Source organism: Thamnophis sirtalis, unplaced genomic scaffold (genome assembly GCF_051295495.1).
Source record: "Thamnophis sirtalis isolate CommonGarterSnake01/CBP01778 unplaced genomic scaffold, rThaSir2_p1.2 scaffold_5, whole genome shotgun sequence".
Classification (NCBI taxonomy): Eukaryota; Metazoa; Chordata; class Lepidosauria; order Squamata; family Natricidae; genus Thamnophis; species Thamnophis sirtalis.
Genome location: NW_028261385.1, coordinates 89744590 through 89763123, shown reverse-complemented (window position 1 = coordinate 89763123; position 18534 = coordinate 89744590). Strand labels below are relative to the sequence as shown.

Here is an 18534-nt window from a genome sequence, read left to right as displayed (position 1 = left end):
TGAAAACTATATACATTTCAACAATACCAAGGTATTGTATCCAAGGTAATTAAAATTTAGAATCGCTAACGCAGCATTATAAAATTAAAACACTAAAATATATTGAAATTCTTAATACTATAAAGCGGTGATGCTCAACAGCTTTAAGACGCGTGGACTTCAACTCCCAGAATTCCCCACATGACTTAACTCCACAACGAAGCCCTCGCGCGCCACGCTCCCTATCTTTGAAGTCGTCAGCCTTCTTGAGACCAATAGGAAGAGACGGCATGCGGCGCACTCGTGTGACGCCACAAGAAGGCGAGGAGCTCGCGCAGTCATTGGGAAATCCGGTCCGGAGGGAAGATTCTAAACGGGAAGGCAGCAGGAGAGTCCATCTGGGCAGGTGGAGGGGGGTGTAGAATCTACCACGACGTGAGAAGTGGACAATGGCTCAGCAGCATAAACGGTGAGGGTGGACGTTGTAGCCGTCATGTATTTTGACTAAAGTGGGCATTTGTATTATTTTTCATTATCACACACATACCCCATTTTTATTGGGGTACTTTAAAAAACCCATCAGGCTCAAAGGAAAGGAAGACGCAGAGACTTCTGCTCCAGGGCCTAGAAGATGGAGGGTTTGTGGTGCAAAAAAAGGAGAGGGGAGAGTTGGCAAGTGCAAAAAATGCCAGCCGCGAAGGAATAGATTAATATAGATAAATCGCTTTGAAAACCTTTGCTGATCAATGTTGCATCTTGAAAGAAATCTGCCTCTGCAAAAGATGGCAAGCACCCTTTTTGTTTTAAAATAAATAAATACATTGGAATAATAAAAATAATATTTTTTAAAACTTATTTTTTTTTATTCTAATAAATGAGGCCATAAGATAACTGATAGAAGGAAATATGCAGGTTTCTTTCTGGTTCCCCCAGCGTTTCCCTTCCTTTCTCAGCATTGACTAAGATGCTGGACTTACTTTAGTTAGTTAGTTGGTTAGTTAGTTAGTTAGTTAGTTAGTTAGTTTGTCACTCATGTTCAAGATAACAGGAATAAGAATAAACATGAATAACAACACAGGAAATGGGTACAAATAAATAGGGACATTCGGACAGGGATGCTGGTGCACGTATGGACGCCACCATTGAGCCCAAAATTTCTGTTGCTAAGTGAAACTTTCATTAAGTGAGTTTTGTTCTGTTTTACGATATTTCGTATAGAGCTGAGGTGGCGCAGTGGTTAGAGTGCAGTACTGCAGGCCACTTCAGCTGACTGCTATCTGCAGTTCGGCAGTTCAAATCTCACCGGCTCAAGGTTGACTCAGCCTTCCATCCTTCCGAGGTGGGTAAAATGAGGACCCAGACTTTGGGGGCAATATGCTGACTCTGTAAATGGCTTAGAGAGGGCTGAAAGCCCTATGAAGCGGTATATAAGTCTAACTGCTATTGCTATTTCTTGCCACAGTTGTTAAGTGAATCACTGCAATTGGAATCTGGTTTCCACATTGACTTTGCTTGTCAGAAGGACTAAAAAGGGGATTGCATGATCCCAGGATGCTGCAACCGTCATAAATACGAAACACTTGCCAAGTGTCTGAATTTTGATCGTGTTTATGATAGGGATGCTGCAATGGTGATAAATGTGAAAAAATGGTCATACGTCCCTTTTTCAGTGCCATTGTAACTTTGACTGGTCACTAAGTGAACTGTTGTAAGTTGAGGACTACCTATATTCAAATTGAATCCCTAGATAGGCTTCCGAGTTATTGAATCCACGAGTGACAGAATGAAAAGGGAAAAAAAATCCTGATAGCTTTTTATTGACGTGTAAATATGCTGGGAATACCTTTGACTTGAAGATTTTATAACAAATTGCCATTTCTGGACTGTGCCTTTGTTTACTCTTCTTTAGCATAATTGTATTATTTTTGTTTCTTTTAGAATAATGACAAAAAAGCAAAAAGATAATTATGATAAAATAACACACATTGTCAAAGAAAAGCTGCTTTTAAAAAAATAGAAAAATACAACAAAGGGAAAAAGCATATCTTTTTAACACTAAATAATTGCAATTCTATATATACTCATCTAAAGCTATTATTATTCAAGACATATATTTCTAATACATTTATATAAGTAGAATTTAACCTAATGTATTTTGCATAAGTGAGTCCCATGTTTCATTATATTTATCTATACAAAATCCATGTCTATGGACAGTCTATCCATAGGTGGTAAGTTCAATCAAGTCTACTTTGGTCATGAACATCTGAGAGAAAACAACCAAGCTCAGAGAGCACCAAGGACCCCCCCCCCAAACAGTTCAACCCTGAGCTACAAATATTCTCATCCACTGAGTGAAAGGGGTCATACATTTATCTTTCTTTTTTATGTATTTTTTTAATTTTTCCTTTCAAATTCATTCTTAAATATACATTCTTATAATTGCTATTTAACATTTGTCAATTCATATTATTTTTCCGCCTGTATATGTACATTTTCATATTTTCTTATTCCCCTCCCCCTGATTTAATAATGTGTCATCTGAGTTATTTGTTTTATACTTTGTTCCTTTCTATTTGTATCCTTTTTCAACCCAATCAATACATTTATCTTTCCAATGCTGCAGTATCAGTGTGATACCTTAGCATAATTAAAAGATAATGTTCTGTCTCAGACTTATGGGTTTGCAGAATATCTAGCTTATTTAGTATCCTATGACTATCACTGAGTGTTGTATCTTATGATTTATGATCGTTGTATTTATGATTATGATCATGATTTACCACTTGTTTCTATTAGTACACCACCTACATATTACTATGTTTAACATGTAAGTAAAAGTAGTTACGTTGGAATAAGTAAATGGTGGTTCATGATGAATTTAAAAAGAAAGCTGTAAGCTCATGAGATAGATAAGAATAAAAATCAAATTAACATCTAATTTTCTTCATGCAACACTTAAATTTAACTGGCTTCTGCAATTTGAGGCATCATGACTCTTTGATAAATGCCTTTGTCTTATTTTGAAGTCAGGCCATGAGACATTAATATTGGAATAATCCTAATTTGAAAGGGAATGTGGGGAATGCCTGACCCCAGAGGGATCAATAGTTTAAATCAATTGATTCCTAGTAGTTATTTTAATAGAGTCTACAGTCTGACTATGAGTTACCTTTAGCATCTCCTTGGCAGTATATGCAATTAAGAAATGTGTAGCAGTGTCAGGGCTACCTGGAATTTTATTATCTTAAGAGATTCTGTCTTTGAAGTGAAACCAGCAGTACAATATATGAAAATCAAAAATCGGATGAAGATTAATGTTAGCAATATTAAATGTGAAATGAAGACTTGATTATCCAAATGGAAAATCAGTGGGTCCACATTTGTGCCATCTTGCTGAAAACTCTTTCTCAGTTAAACAATAATCCATTGATGAATGCATAGACTTAATGCTAATATATAGTTCATCATATGTTTATTATATTTGTAATTTCACACAACATCTGATTTGGCCCAATAGACAGGATTGATCAAGTTCCGTGTTTCTTGTAAAATAGATGACGAACTACTAAGCCTGGATATTTGGAGTGCCAAGTGGCTTAATGTCAGCCCTCCAAGTAGTTCACAGCAGGAAACCAAAATCAAGAATTCTATTCTTATTGTAAAACTAGAGTAATAGAATCTTGCAAGTCTGAAAGTGGATCTTCCCTTCCTTACCCTTATGTTCCACAGAAACATTACTACTTTGGATTCAGATTTCTTTTATCATGGTGTTCTCTAGGCCAGAGGTTCCCAACCCCTGGACTGCAGCCCTCTACCGGGCCACGGCCTGTTTGGAACTGGGCCACACAAGTTACCCTTGTGTGAACGGCAGCCATTTGCACCTGCATGCAAAGCTCCCGTCACATGAGTGGTGGCTACTTGCACTCACAGATGAAGCTCCCTCCACACAAGTAGCGTCTGTGCGTATCTGCCACTCACAGGGAACTATCCACTCCCCAACAGACCACCAAGGCAGAAAGGTTGAGGACCACTGGCCTAGGTTCTGGCTCTTCCTTCTGTGTCCCAAGGTTCTTCTCATAACCCATTACTCTTAACAATCTGTTCTGCCCCCCCCCCTCCGTCCGGTAATGCAGACGCAGACACAGGCTTAGCTGTTTGCCACTCTTTATTCACAGCAATTATAATCCTGTTGGCTGAAAGCCCAGACACGACTATCTGGCAAGATGTTGGCAGCAACGCAGACTCCAACAGACACGGGAACACAAGGCAGACCAGACAAGGAGTTCTCCAGATTAGTACGAACGGTTGTGTCCTGCAAAAGGACTCAAGCCACAACCACCTAGGCATGATTATCTCTTATGAGTCTGTCTCCGTAACTGTTGCCTCCGTTTCTCCGCCCTCCGTTGCCTGGCGTCAGGGACAAACTCCCTTTGATCTTCCCCACTGCTCCATGCCTCAGGCGCCTTCTCGTGGCCAACCAGCCTCTCTGGTCCCTGCTCTGAATCTGAACCCTGCCCAGGGTCCTCCACATCTTCCATAGCAGACTCATAGGGATCCTCGCTATCGGAGTCCATCGGCAGCTGCAACGGCTCCTACTGGGCCACAACAACAATCAATGAAAATATTTAAATTCAGTTAAGAAAAATGTGGCAAAGCTACTGGAATTTTATTTGTTAAAAATACAGATATAATAAATAGTGTGACTGCATTCCAAATAGAACACATGCCCAATCTGAAGGGAGGAGAGATATCTATTAAACCTAGATGGTACTTTACACATGAATAAATGTCCAAACTAATTCAACCAACAGTGAGTCCACTACCCAGGACAAAATCTAATAAGAAATTCAGATTTTCTTAATTACAGCTGATGTTTGTAAATTCAACCATTTCTTATGTCTCTTCAAACAATTCAAATGTAAAACCCATGCCCATGATTTATTTAAGACTAAATGTGTGCTCAGTTTACTAATTCTACATTTGTTTATTTTTTTCTGGACTACACTTCATTAATCACTGACCTTATCTGAAAACAAACCTTGAGTTTATGTTAGCCATTTACTTTGCCTTAATATAATAGGAAATCACAATGTATGTATGCCATTGAATAGTAGTGTTTTTCAAAATATTCGAAACGGGGAACTTTCTAGAAAGCAAATTCCCGTATTATGGCATATTAATAATTATAGAGTTGCATGATTAAATGTATATTTGTGTCCATTGTTATAGATCTTGGTGCAAATGCAAATTGTAGCTGCTTTTCAGAAATTTAAGGGGGAAACAAGGAAGATGACATCAAATCCTTCTGGACAAGGTAAAAGTTAATTCTGATAATCTTGTCTTATTTCTCTGTGACTATTGCAGACAGAATGTTTTTTTCCTGAGCTTCTGTGTGGATTAACAAACAAACAAACAATCTCAGCTTCATATCAAAACTATTCATGTAAGATTAATATACGCTGTGGTTCAGTGGCTAAGACACTGAGCTTGTTGATCAGAAAGGTCAGCAGTTCTGCCGTTCGAATACCCAGTGCCGCGTAACAGAGTGAACTCCTGTTACTTGTCCCAGCTTCTACCAATCTAGCAGTTTGAAAGCATGTAAAAATGCAAGTAGAAAAATAGGAACCACCTTTGGTGAGAAGGTAACAGTGTTCCATGCGCCTTTGGCAATTAGTCATGCCGGCCACATGGCCACGGAGACGTCTTTGGACAATGCTGGCTCTTTGGCTTTGAAACGAAGATGAGCACCACCCCCTAGAGTCGGGAACAACTAGCACATATGTGAGAGGGGAACCTTTACCTTTTAGTCCTTGATTTATAACAGTTTGTTTAATGACATTTTGACATTACAATGGCACTAAAAAAATGACTTATGACCATTTTTCACATTTATGACCATTGCAGCATCCCCATGGCCATGTGATTTACATTTGGACAACTGACTCACATTTATTGCAGTGTCCTGGGGCCATGTGATCACCTTTTGCAACCTTCTGACAAGCAAAGTCAATGGGGAAACCAGCTTCAATTAACAACCATGTTACTAATTTAATAACTGCAATGATTCACTTAACAAATGTGGCAAGAAAAGTCATAAAATGGGGCAAAACTCACTTAACAAATTTCTCAGCAGTATAAATTTTGGGCTCAGTTGGTCAAGGATGAGCTGTATTGTGCCAGGAATGGACAATTAATAGGAATTTCTTGGCATCCCTTTTTGTGAGTTCACTTTGAGATCTGGGATCACTCCCGCTTAAATTACACCAAAAATTGATTCCTGATTTTAGTGATTTGATTTAGACTCCAGGCTGACTTTGCAGCATAAACAAAATTGAACAAAAATACAATAGAAAATAGAAAAGTTACAGAACAAGATGGTGACTCCGGTTAAAACATCAAAACTCATACAGCCTTATTCAAGAAGAGGTCCCAACCACCTTAGCTAGGACATCCAGGTCTCTGCAGCCCTTCTGAAGCACCCTATCTCAGACATTGCAATAAGGAAGCCATAGTCCTTGTATCCCAAAACATGTAACTTCTTAATTGAAGGACCCAAACTGCACCAACTCATGTCAGTTCTTATCGGCTGGGCACTATTGGCGATAAATGGTGTGTCAAATAACTGAGCCCTATGCCTTTGAGGCATGCCCGATGCTGCCCTCATGTCTGCATTCTTGTCCACTCAAAGCTTCTAAGTCTAATTTCATTGAGGGTCGCATCAGAGTTGTGTTTGACCTGGGGGGAGGGGTGGGCAGAATGGGTGTGGCCAGCTCGATGTCACTTGTGTTGGGGGTGCCTTTGATGGCCCCAGCGTTCTGCCATTGCGGACTGGTCGTTTGCTGTTTCCAAGGTGGCCCTGCGGGCCAGATCTAAGCACCCTACGGGCCAGAACCAACCCCCAGCCCTTGAGTTTGACACCCCTGTTCTAAGTGGTCTTTAAGGAAAGCCTCACATATAGCATGTTGCAATAGTCAATATATGAAGTAACGAGAGCATGAGAGACTGAAGGGCTAGTACACCAGATGGAGTTGTGCAAAAGCTTTCTGATTTTCTGAAATAGGAAAATAGGAGCCTTAAAAATAGAGCTCCTAAGCTTTACCCTTTACCCAACTCCAGAAAAAATTATTATCTAAAACAAATTCTGAAAAACTAGTCTACATATTCGTATGACATCACCACCCTGCAGCTTTAGATTGGCCAAATAATATAGCCTTCACCCACCACCCCTAAGTTATAAACTGTTACTTACTTATCCTATTTATCCAATTATTCTATATCACTGATGGCTAACCTTTTTGTCGTCAATGCAAAAGCCATAAATCAGTGTGCGTGCGACACCCCCACATACTCCCCACCCCCATGCATGCACATGTGACCCCCCATGCATGCGTGTGACCTCCCACATGTGCCTCTCCCCCCTGTGCATCTCCTACATGCACCCCGATCTTGTGCATGCATGGCAGAGACCTAAAAACTAGTTGGCCAGCGGAAGGCACATGCACATGCGCAGTGGAGCTGAGCTGGGGCGATGGCTTGCGTGTCCACAGAGAGGGCTCTGTGTGCCACCTGTGGCTGCTTGCCATTGGTTTACCATCACAAGGACAGTGCTCCTTCTTGCTGTGGTAAGTTGAAAAGAAAGTGTTATTTAATTTGGTAAGAAAATTCTACAGTCCTAGAATTATTTTCTTACAAATTTTCTGAACATGTGAATTGACTTTTACCTTTCATCTTCGCTGTCATAAATTGGGTGAAGTTAATTTTCTTTAATCTGCATTGAATATATTATATGTAAGGTTTTTTATTGGAATGATTTATAGGCAGTTTTTGCTGCAACAAAATAATATGGCAGCACATTTTTTTCCTAAATGTTTTTTTTTTGTACAATGTCCTTTAAATTGACTCATTAAATTATCTGACCTTATTACAGAGTTTTCAAATTGGTCTTCACAAAGCGATAGTTCTCTTGGGAAAAGTTTTCAGACACAGTTTTATTTATCATTTAAATCACTGTTCCAAAGCCTTAAACCAAAGGGCAACCATTAGTCTCTTAAGTATGGATTTCTCCCAGGACTCCCTATTCATAAATCACTCTGTATCGCATGCATCTCTCTATGCCACTGTCATTGTTAAAGGCAAGTAAAATACCATATTTTAATAATTCAAAAGAACTTTAATGAGTAACATGAATTTTCCTTAAGTATTACCGAACATTATGGAACAATATGTCCTTAGAAAGTTAAAGATAATTGGCTTGTTGATTGCAATTCCAAAAAGCGCAATTAAACCATTATAAAAGGTATAGTCTCTCTCTAGAGTTGCATTGCTGAGAAACTTCGTGCACAGGTGTTCCCAGCCGAGGGACATAATGTTGTAGTGCAGATGCAATTCTGAAAATGACTTCTAAGAGCAACCAAACTCAAACTTCTTTTGTGTTTCATTTTATTAAGAAGCTATTTAATGGTATAAGTAAGGAGAGGAGAAAAGGTAGTCCTTGATTTATGACCAATCACTTAAGGAGTATTTGAAGTGACATTTGTCACGAGAACATTAAAAAAAAGGTTTCTCAGCCCTAGGAAATGTAGAAATCCAAAGAAAGAGAAACTGAAAACTACTACAGGTAGTTCTAGACTTACAGCAGTTCATTTAGTGAACGTTCAATGTTACAACGGCATTGAAAAATGTGATGTCAGCCCTGGAAGCCCTCTTTTTCGTTGGAGCTTCAGGGCTGCCACATTTAGTGCCTGGGAAAACAGGAGGGTAAATTACAAGGAGTGGTGGAAGATTAGCCATAACAACATTCTTTTCTATGGGAGTCAAGGACACTCAGCCTGCACCTGGATGGGAGTGACTGGGGGTCGTCTCCAGTTGGGATGTTGAAATGATTGGACTATGTGATGGACTTGTGGGTGCAGGGGATGGATCTTTGACTTTCCTTTGGGTGGGGAAAACCCGAAACTTTCAGATTCAGGTTTTCCCAGATGTACCAATATGACATCTTTAATAAAATGGAACTTTGAGGAACTTCAAGCCTCGGAGTCTTCTTTCGTTGGGGGTGTTACTTGGAACCCTGACATGTGGCTTATGACCATTTTTCACAGTTACGATCTCTGCGGCATCCCCATGGTTGTGTGATCAAAATTCGGATGCTTGGCAAATGGTTCATATTTATGACGGTTGCTGCGTCCCAAGGTCATATGATCACCTTTTGTTAATGTTCTGACAAGCCAAGTCAATGGGGAAGCCAGATTCAATTAACAACAAGGTTACTATCTTAACAAGTGCAGTGATTCACTTAACAGCTGTGGCAAGAAAGGTGGTGAAATAGGGCAAAACTCACTTAGCAACAGAAATTTTGGGCCCAATTGTGGTTGTAAGTAGAAGACTACCTGTACTCCTTAATTGGGTTAGATGCGGGTAGTCCTCCACTTTTGACCATTCATTTAACCACCGTTGAAGGTTACTGTTAACAGTGCTGAAAAAAGTGACTTATGATCCTACTTTCCACAGACAAACATCATAACATCCCCAAAATCATGTTATCAAAATTTGGGCACTTGGCAACTGCCGTGTATTTACGACATTTGCAGCCTCTTGGGATTGGGTTTGGGACCTTCCCTGGGGGCCTCTGACAAGCAATGCCAATGAGTAAAGCTGGATTCACTTAATGACTGTGTGATTCCCTTAAAGACCATGGCAAAAAAGGTGAAAAATCAGTCACAGCTCATTTAAATGCATCGCTTAGTGATGGATGTTCTGGTCCCAATTGTAGTCATAAGTCCAGGACTACCTGTAATAAATACAGGCAGTCCTCAACTTACAACAGTTCATTTAGTAAATTCAATGTGGATTCATTTATCAAATGTGGCAAGAAAAGTCATAAAACAGGTCAAAACTCACTTAACAAATGTCTCACTTAGCAACATAAATTCTGGGCTCAGTTGTGGTCGTAAGTCTAGGATTACCGGTAAGTATCTGGGATGTTTACTTTCAAGAGGAATATCTTCATGTTTTCTTTCTGAAAGATCACTTTGGAAAAGTTTTAAGAAGGTGAAGTTTATTGAGAGGTTAAAAGAAAGACCACACTATTCCAACATTTACATTCCTCTATTTTCCCCCCAGGCTTTCCGAATAAAAACAGGGTTGCAATCTTGGCTGAACTAGACAAGGAAAAGAGAAAACTTCTGATGCAAAACCAGTCTTCTACTAATCACCCAGGAGCCAAGTAGGTTATGCTCAAAATCTTATCTCTGCACCACATGCTCATAGCTTCTGATCATAGTGATAAATAGGCAGGTAGTCCTCGATTTACAACAGTTTGCTTAGTGACTGTTTGAAGTTACAACGGCACTGAAGAAAGTGACTTATGACCATTGCAGCTTCCCCGCAGTCACATGATTTATATTTGGATGCCTGGCAATTGACTCACATTAATAACAGTTGCAGTGTCCCGGGGTCACGCGATCACCTTTTGCAACCTTCTGAGAAACAAAATCAGTCAGGAAACCAGATTCACTTAACAACCAGGTTAATAATTTAATAACTGCAGTGATTCACTTAACAAATGGGGCAAGGAATGTCGTAAGGTGGGGCAAACAGATTTCTCATTTAGCAACATAAATTTTGGGCTCCATTGTGCTCAGAAGTTGAGAACCATCTGTATATTCCAATTCTCATCTTTGTCCTTTCCAACAGAGGAGGAAAATATTTGAAACATTTTGAAATTTCACTTTTTATGTTTGAGTGCATACACACATACACACACACAAAGATACATACACAATTTACAAAACACCCAGTTTCACCTCACAGATGTGATCAGAGATAACCTATGCATTAAACTTTGTCTTAAATAATGATTGAAGTACATCTTGGATATATTTTGTGGTAGAAATTTTGCATATAAAATGCATATCTTTTAATCCAAGATTGCAAAGTATGTCAAGTATTTTATATGTAAATTATCCCCAGATTGAAAAGTAAGCAGCATCTACTTGGAAGTAACTAAGGAACAGGAGTTGCTAGGAGCCTTTTAAGTACGTTAATGAGATTCAGGTATTGTAACCGAATTTTGAAAGCCTGTCAATTCCCTTAGCTTTAGTTTATACAAGTAAGCCTCAACCTACAACCACAATTGGGATCAGAATTTCCATTGCTAAGCAAGACAGTTGTTACTGTTAGTCACACCCAATTTTCCCACCTTTTTTGCCATGGTCGTTACGTGAATCAATCTGGTTGTAAAGTGAATCACATAGTTGTTTAGTGATTCCGACTTCCCCCTTTGACTTTGCTTGTCCGAAGCCAGCTAAGAAAGTAGCAAATGGGGATCCCATAACCCCAGGATGCTTGCAAATCAGCTTTCATAAATATGTGCTGGTTGCCAAAGCAAATTTTGATTATGTGACGTTAGTGGTGCTGCAACAATCATAAGTTGCAAATTTTTCAGTGCTGTTGTAACTTCAAACAGTCAATAAATGAATGGTGGTAAATAGAGGATTAATTACCTGTACCTAACCGAATCAAGGAGTTGTTTTCGGTTTCTCTCTTCTGCTTTCTACATTCATATGATTGAGATATCCTTTATTTTAATGGCTCCATGTTTTCCTGACATTACTTATAAAAGGTAAAGGCAAAGGTACCTCTCAAAAGTGTGCTAGTCGTTCCCGACTCTAGGGGACAGTGCTCATCTCTGTTTCAAAGCCAAAGTGCCAGCACTGTCCAAAGACATCTCCGTGTTCATGTGGCTGGCATGACTAAATGCCAAAGGTGCACGGAACGCTTTTACCTTCCCATCAAATGTGGTCCCTATTTTTCTACTTGCATTTTTGTGTGCTTTTGAACTCCTGGGTTGGCAGAAGCTGGGACTAGTAACGGGAGCTCACTCCGTTACGGTGGTGCTAGGGATTCGAACCATCGAACTGCCAACCTTTCTGAACGACAAGCTCAGCGTCTTTGCCACTGAGCCACCTTTTATTTATTTTTTACTTATTTTATTTTACTTATTTTTATTTATTTGTGTATATTACTTATACACAAGACAATATAAGTAAAAGCTGAGGGCTTGGAACATCAGTTTATCAAACTCCTATGAAAGAACCTCAATATTGTTAATCTAGGATCTGTCAGAACTATGTACTTTAGCTATATGGTGTCTGTTTTTGTCTAATGCCTTTCATAAGGACAAAATCCAAATTGAGAACTGTGTTCTTACAAAGTAGGAAAAAATGATGCTGTTTGTAAAACTGGTTTTTTTTAAAAAAAAAAAAATCTTCCTTTTTTGTGTAATGTGTTTAACGTCTTGATGAAGCAGGCTGCATTGGATTGGATTTCTGAACTTTGAATTTTGACCCAAATATAGTCTGTTTCTCAGAGGATTAAATACAAAAATAGCTCATAATTGAAATATTTTTATTTTAAAAAAATCTTTGTCAGCTATCCAGTTTTCAGAATAAGTGGAGCAGGGTTGTTAGCCTGCACTCTATTTATTGTGTTAATTCTCCTTAGTGAACACAAGTACTTTGGATTGTGTTTTCTTTGTCTCAGGCTCCCATAGAGTTTGTATAAGTAGTCTTTCTCTGGACCTTTTTCCATAACAAAAATAATAGTCTTTGATAAAAATGGTGTAGTCTTTCTTTGCTTCCTCTCCGGGGTGTTAAACTTTATCACGATAATATTAAGTGGCTCAAAGGAGAAACGAAAAGCAACTTAAATTAAATAGCTTGCTTTCCTTTTTGGCATTAAAGTTAAACTAAAATTTAATAGGATTGTGTTACTATAATCACATGTTTTTGCTTTGCGACATATCAGCATGCTGGTTACCAAGAGGCCTTGCTGGGACCCTATCTCAAGGGGAAAATCTTTTCCTGCAAAGAGGGTTCGGCCGGCACTCTGCATAATGTATGAACTCCCCATCAAGAAGTTTAGGGGCTGCTGATTAAATGCTATTCTTTTATTCAGGTACCTGGGCAAGGCACTGGGTGGCACTGTGAGAAAGGAAAAACTTGCAGCATAGGGGAGAGGAGAGGGTAGGATCTATTCTCCCACATGTCTTCCAGCTGACTTGTTTTTGATTTATAGCCAGACATGGTTCTTTTTTATGTTTGAACTGGAATGTCATTTAATGGAGCACATCTTTCCAGAGCAGAACAGATCATCCCATTTGACTTTGTGGTTCTGAGCACATTAGATTTCTCCTCAAATCTTCTCTTTTAAGAAAAGAAACAACCATGAAAGTTTTGACTCTGGGATACCTGCCCACCAACCTTTGCATTGATCCTATGCTCTTTCTCATCTCTACTACTTTGGTGTGATGTGGCTCTTTCCCTCCTTCTGTTATTTACAGTATCTCTTTGGCTAGATCCTCACTTAACAAGGATTTTCGGGATCACGCCGAGCAGCAGCACATAGCAGCGCAGCAGAAGGCTGCTTTACAGGTATGTTCTCCTGGTCAGTGCTGAGCCAAAGGCTTGCAGCTTCATAGAGATTGGTGGTTTTGGTGGTTAAGGACAAGGAGAATTTAGGGGGAAAATATTCCTACATTTCTCTTAATGATAGTCTCTTCCATTGAGATTCTTCCTCCATTGGGAAATACTGGAGGTTTTTTAACAAGACCCGTCACTAATTTGGGATGTTAACCACAATCTTCTGAGGTTCATATTCATCTTTCAGTCTTGTGCACCCAACCCATCTTCAGACATCCATTGCAATTCCTGTTTCAATTTCTCTGAAATGATTGTGTGATCTTTTTAAAAATGGTAAACTAGTCTAAGTGCTGTATCTGTACTTGGGCACAATATCCTTTGCAATATTCCAACCATAGAAATAATGCTTAGCTCAGGTGTGTGACTTGCTTGTGCACATCCAGAAGAAACAAACAGGCCAAAACAGTTGTTGTAACATCCACATAAGCTTAAAAATCATATCACAATCTGTTCATCCCATGCCTTGGAAAGTATGGGCTACATTCAATATTACATGATGCATTTCTGATTGTGAATCAGAAAATTCCCCTTCTTCTCTCCCTCACAGTCCTGCTTTGTGCACCACAGAGTTAATCTTCCACAGCAGATTTCAGAGAGGAAGATAAGGGAAAAGACACAAAGGAGAAAATCAGATTTTCCAACAGTGCATGTTTCACTCTTCGATGGGCACAATTGAATTATTTTTAGAATTAAAATTCATGTTCCTCATAAAAGCTTCAAACAGGCATGTCCAACCCATGGCTAACGAGCCACATTGTGGCCCTGGACAGGTAATAATGTGGCCCCACAAGATAATAAAAAGATACAAGAAAAAAGTTTGTTGTTTATATACATTAACTATAGTGTATATTTTATATGTAGCCCAAGACAATGCCTCTTCATTCAGTGCGGCCCAGGCAAATCAGAAGTTGGACCATCATGGCTTAGAAACTGCTTAAATACAAAATGAATGCTCTGATTTGATTTTGGTGCTGAAATTAGAGTCTGGTCATCCTGTGTCATGTTATTTTTTATTTATTTTAGATGTGCACGTGTGTATCTGCTGGAAATCAGCTGGAATTCAAGCTATATTGGGTGCCTGACTCAGCCCAAATGCTCCTAAAGAATTTCATTAGCAAATAGACCAACGACCTTTGAGGAAAATCCCTGTCAGATTTAAATGACCAATTCTGACTTTTACTAGGCCTTGGCTGACTTTGATATCAAAACAATGAAAGTGTGTGTGTGTGTGTGTGAAAGCTTTTGGGTACTGAAATTTAGAGCTGAATCATTTGAAACAGTTTGGTGGCCTTCTTTAACTGGGTTGGCAGTGGGGATGGGATTTGCTTTTATTTGCCTTATGTGTATAATTTTCAAACAGGTGTATCTATTCCTTTTCCAGCACGCTCATGCCCATTCTTCAGGATATTTTATAACACAAGACTCAGCCTTTGGGAATCTCATTCTGCCTGTATTACCACGGCTAGATGTAGAGTAAGAGAAAATTCATGAAACAGAAAACATCTGGATTCATCTAAGCTGCTTTTTCAACTTTTAGGGAATCATTTGTGAAAAGAACTGAGAATTGTTCAAAATGGTTTTGATTTTGAATTCCTGATATTTTGGTTTTGGGAGACAACATAAAATGTATTCTGGAAATATGCTGCTTTTATTCTACTACATATGCATTGTATAAAGAACCTGTTTTCATTTTCTAGTACACGTGAATAAGGCTTTAAATCAGAAAATGGAGAGGGGAAGGAAGTACAGTGTCTCTGTAACAGAAAGATCTATAACTCTTACTACCCATTTATTAAATAGGTTATGCATAAATTTTACTGGTGAATTGTAATAGTTCCTAATACCATGAAAAGTAGAATGTTGGAGTTTGCAAATGAGAAATAACTACATGCATGGGACAAATGTTTCAGATAAATGTAATGTTTAATTTAACATAACTGGTTAGTTGAACTCTTTTCAAAGGCTTCCGCCATAAGACAGAATCATCTGGAAAAGTGAACAATCGCAACAGAAAGATAGGTGCAAAAAGAATATACGATTTCCCAAACCAAGATGGCTTCATCTCATGAGGTTCTGATAGTGTGATTGCCAGGGACGTTTCAAAAGATGAAGTTTGAAAGTACATATTTTAAGACAATATTCATCTAATTGTATATAACTGCCGGTTGGCAGCGTCTCATTTGTGTGAGTCTCATAGTCAGAATCTGGCATTTGTCTCTTTTCTTTTTCTTCCACGGAGGAAAACTTCATGCGCAGACAAGATTGAGACTTCAAATGGACAGATGGTCTTAGCAGTTGGAGCAAATGCTACCTGCCGAATTCTCATTTATCATGTACCTCTTAAGGGGGGAAAAAACGCTAAAGCATACACAGGAGACATTCTGGTGTAGTTTTCTCACATCTGTTTTATCATGAACATTTGTTTGTTATACACAAAGTTAGGACTACATTTATCTTATCTAGCTCCTTGGCTTTCCAGCATCTCCTCTTCTAGATGTACTGCCAGCAATGGACGACAGCGATCAGAAGTAGATTCAAGGGAGCCAAGGGACAGATGTGCTATTATTGAAGCGCCTGCTGTTTCCTCAGCTATAAGTAAAAACAACTATTACCAAAAGTGTTGATTAACAGGCACGCTCAAGTGAATGTTCGGCTGTTCTTAGTCTAGTAGCATACATTTGTACACCAAGGATTCCTAAATGTTCTGTCATCACCTCTGCCTTTAGTGTAATCTTAATACACACACCTCCAAATCAACAAGGAAAACAATGAAATGTTGGAAAAGGTGGGTTTATTGTAACAATGTAACTAAAAAAATTCTTCACACCTGGCTTGGACTCTGCATCTCCCCAAGAAAGGTGCAATTTACAGTTTGGGAAACCCTGATGTATAAGCTGGGTAGTTAATATCTCAGAAGCCTCACCAGTTTCACAGAATAAGCCAGCTAGACTGAATTTGACAGAATTTTATCATTCTTTGGCATGGGGGATTTTGATGAAAGTTGCTTCCTAAGAAATCCCAATGTAATTTGTTGAGAGCATTTATACTGTTTTTGAGTTTTCTAATGCCAAATATTCCAGCAGTCTGAATAAAGACAGTCCCAATTATAATTTCTGAAGTTTTCTTCCCCAAATTACTGCATGGTTCTTTTTTTTTTTTAATATATTTTTATTTTCAAAACAAACATACAAATCCTCCTTCTTTGCATACTGTAGAAAGTGTACCAGTTAGTTACAAAAGGCTTTTGTGCATCTCTTCCACCGTCATCAAATATAATTCATATTAATTATATCTTAACTCGGATATTTATTATATTACCATCATCATACCTCCACTTTTATTTGACTATGATTATTTAAACATCCATCATAAAATATACCAAGATTTAATACATAATCACATACTGGCATTTCATTTACTTATTTATAAAATCCTCCATTAACATTAAATCCTCATATCCTATTCTAGCTAAACATCCATAATATTTAATACCAAAATTTTCTAATCCTCCTTTAAAAATCCCTGTTTACCATTTACATCCAATTCCCTTATATTATACTCATAGCATGTATATAATTTATTATCATTATCCTTTATTATCTGCAGAGTTCTTGATGATACTTGTTAGTGGAGATGATGGAGAAAACTGCCTAAAGAGTACCAAGATGTAGCCACCACCTAAAATCACTCTGACTGAGGCAGCATACAGTTCAATGAATGACTTACTACACAGTAAACAAACATGCCTTTTAAAATGCAGATTTCAATAATAATCATGCTATTTGTAAAAGTGATCCAGTTAATGTTTATTACAAGCCAGTGCATAAAATGGATATAGAAAGTCTAAACACCCTTGTTAAAATGCCAGGTTTTTGAGATGTAAAAAAATCAGACCAAGATAAATCGCTTCAGAATTTTCCCCACCTTTACTATAAACTCTACAATTCAATGAAAAAACAAAGTAAGAAATTGATGGAAAAATCTGCAGCTGAATGGGTGTTCCTTGGAATGCAAAATTACTAGAGGGCTGAATCTGTACCATGAAAAGCACTGATGTGTTAAAAGCAAAACAAAAAACCTCCACTTTGGGTGAAGGGAAGTTCTTGGCTAGCTGGCAGCTCTTCCGCAGAGATGGCAGGAGAAATAATTCATGAAAAGATTCACCACTTTTATCCGAGGGAAATGGGTGGTTAAGAAATATGAAATATAATTAAATAAATACAGGTAGTCCTTAACTTATGCCCAACATTACTGTTGCTAAACAAGAGAGTTAAGTGAGTTTTATCCCATTTTACAATGTTTCTTGCCACAATTGTTAATGAATCACTGGTTAGTAACATGGTTGCTAAGTGAATCTGGCTGCCCCATTTGCTTTGCTTGTCAGAAGGTTGCAAAAGGTAATCACATGACCCTGGGACACTGCAACCGTCATAAATGTCAGTCAGTTGCCGAGCATCTGGATTTTGATCATGTGACCATGAGGATGATGCAATGGACGTAGGTGTGAAAAACAGTCATAAGTCAGTGCCATTGTAACTTTGAATGGTCACTAAATGAACTGTTGTCAGTCCAGGACTACGTGTAAGCAAATTTAAATGCTCTTTTTTTATTGAAATGTCTTTTAAATGAAAAAAGTTCCCTCCTTCATCTAAGATTCACTGATTCTGGAGATCCATTTTGGTGACTGTAACCTGCTTATTGAATATTCTCTTCAACTGCCTCTTTCATTTCCCCAGGCATTCTGCTCCTGACTCTGTGAGCTGTTTTTAAATGATAAATGTTAAACCTCTACTCGGCTTTTAATTTGCTTTGCTCCTCTTTTGCATTTTCTATTAATCTTTTAATCATGCGCCTTCTGTCTTGCAAGTTTAAAACAAAATAAATGGAGGAAAGGCTTTTTAAGTATGTATCACCATCTTTCTTTGTACACTGAGCTTATCCACCAAAGACAAATTCTTTGTATCCAATCACACTTGGCCAATAAAGAATTCTATTCCTATTCTATTCCTATTCTATTCCTATTCTATTCCTATTCTATTATTCTATTCTATTTCTGTTTTTTTGGGTGGTCTGC

The 18534-nt window shown here is 38.4% G+C and overlaps 1 protein-coding gene across 4 annotated transcripts; it reads left to right on the top strand.

Moving 5' to 3' along the window:
- The first annotated feature begins 302 nt into the window (after window positions 1-302).
- Window positions 303-16570, top strand: INIP (INTS3 and NABP interacting protein). 4 transcript variants are annotated; one of them, XM_087716180.1, is made up of 5 exons: window positions 303-448; window positions 5212-5296; window positions 10102-10204; window positions 13337-13412; window positions 14842-16570. In XM_087716180.1, the coding sequence occupies exons 2-5, from the start codon at window positions 5224-5226 to the stop codon at window positions 14935-14937; spliced, it is 348 nt and encodes a 115-aa protein (XP_087572306.1). In that variant the 5' UTR covers window positions 303-448; window positions 5212-5223; the 3' UTR covers window positions 14938-16570. The 4 variants fall into 4 exon arrangements, with proteins under 4 accessions (XP_087572306.1, XP_087572304.1, XP_087572305.1 ...); XM_087716178.1 differs by having other exon boundaries at window positions 13322-13412; XM_087716179.1 differs by lacking the exon at window positions 14842-16570 and adding an exon at window positions 14484-14834.
- Window positions 16571-18534: the final 1964 nt, after the last annotated feature.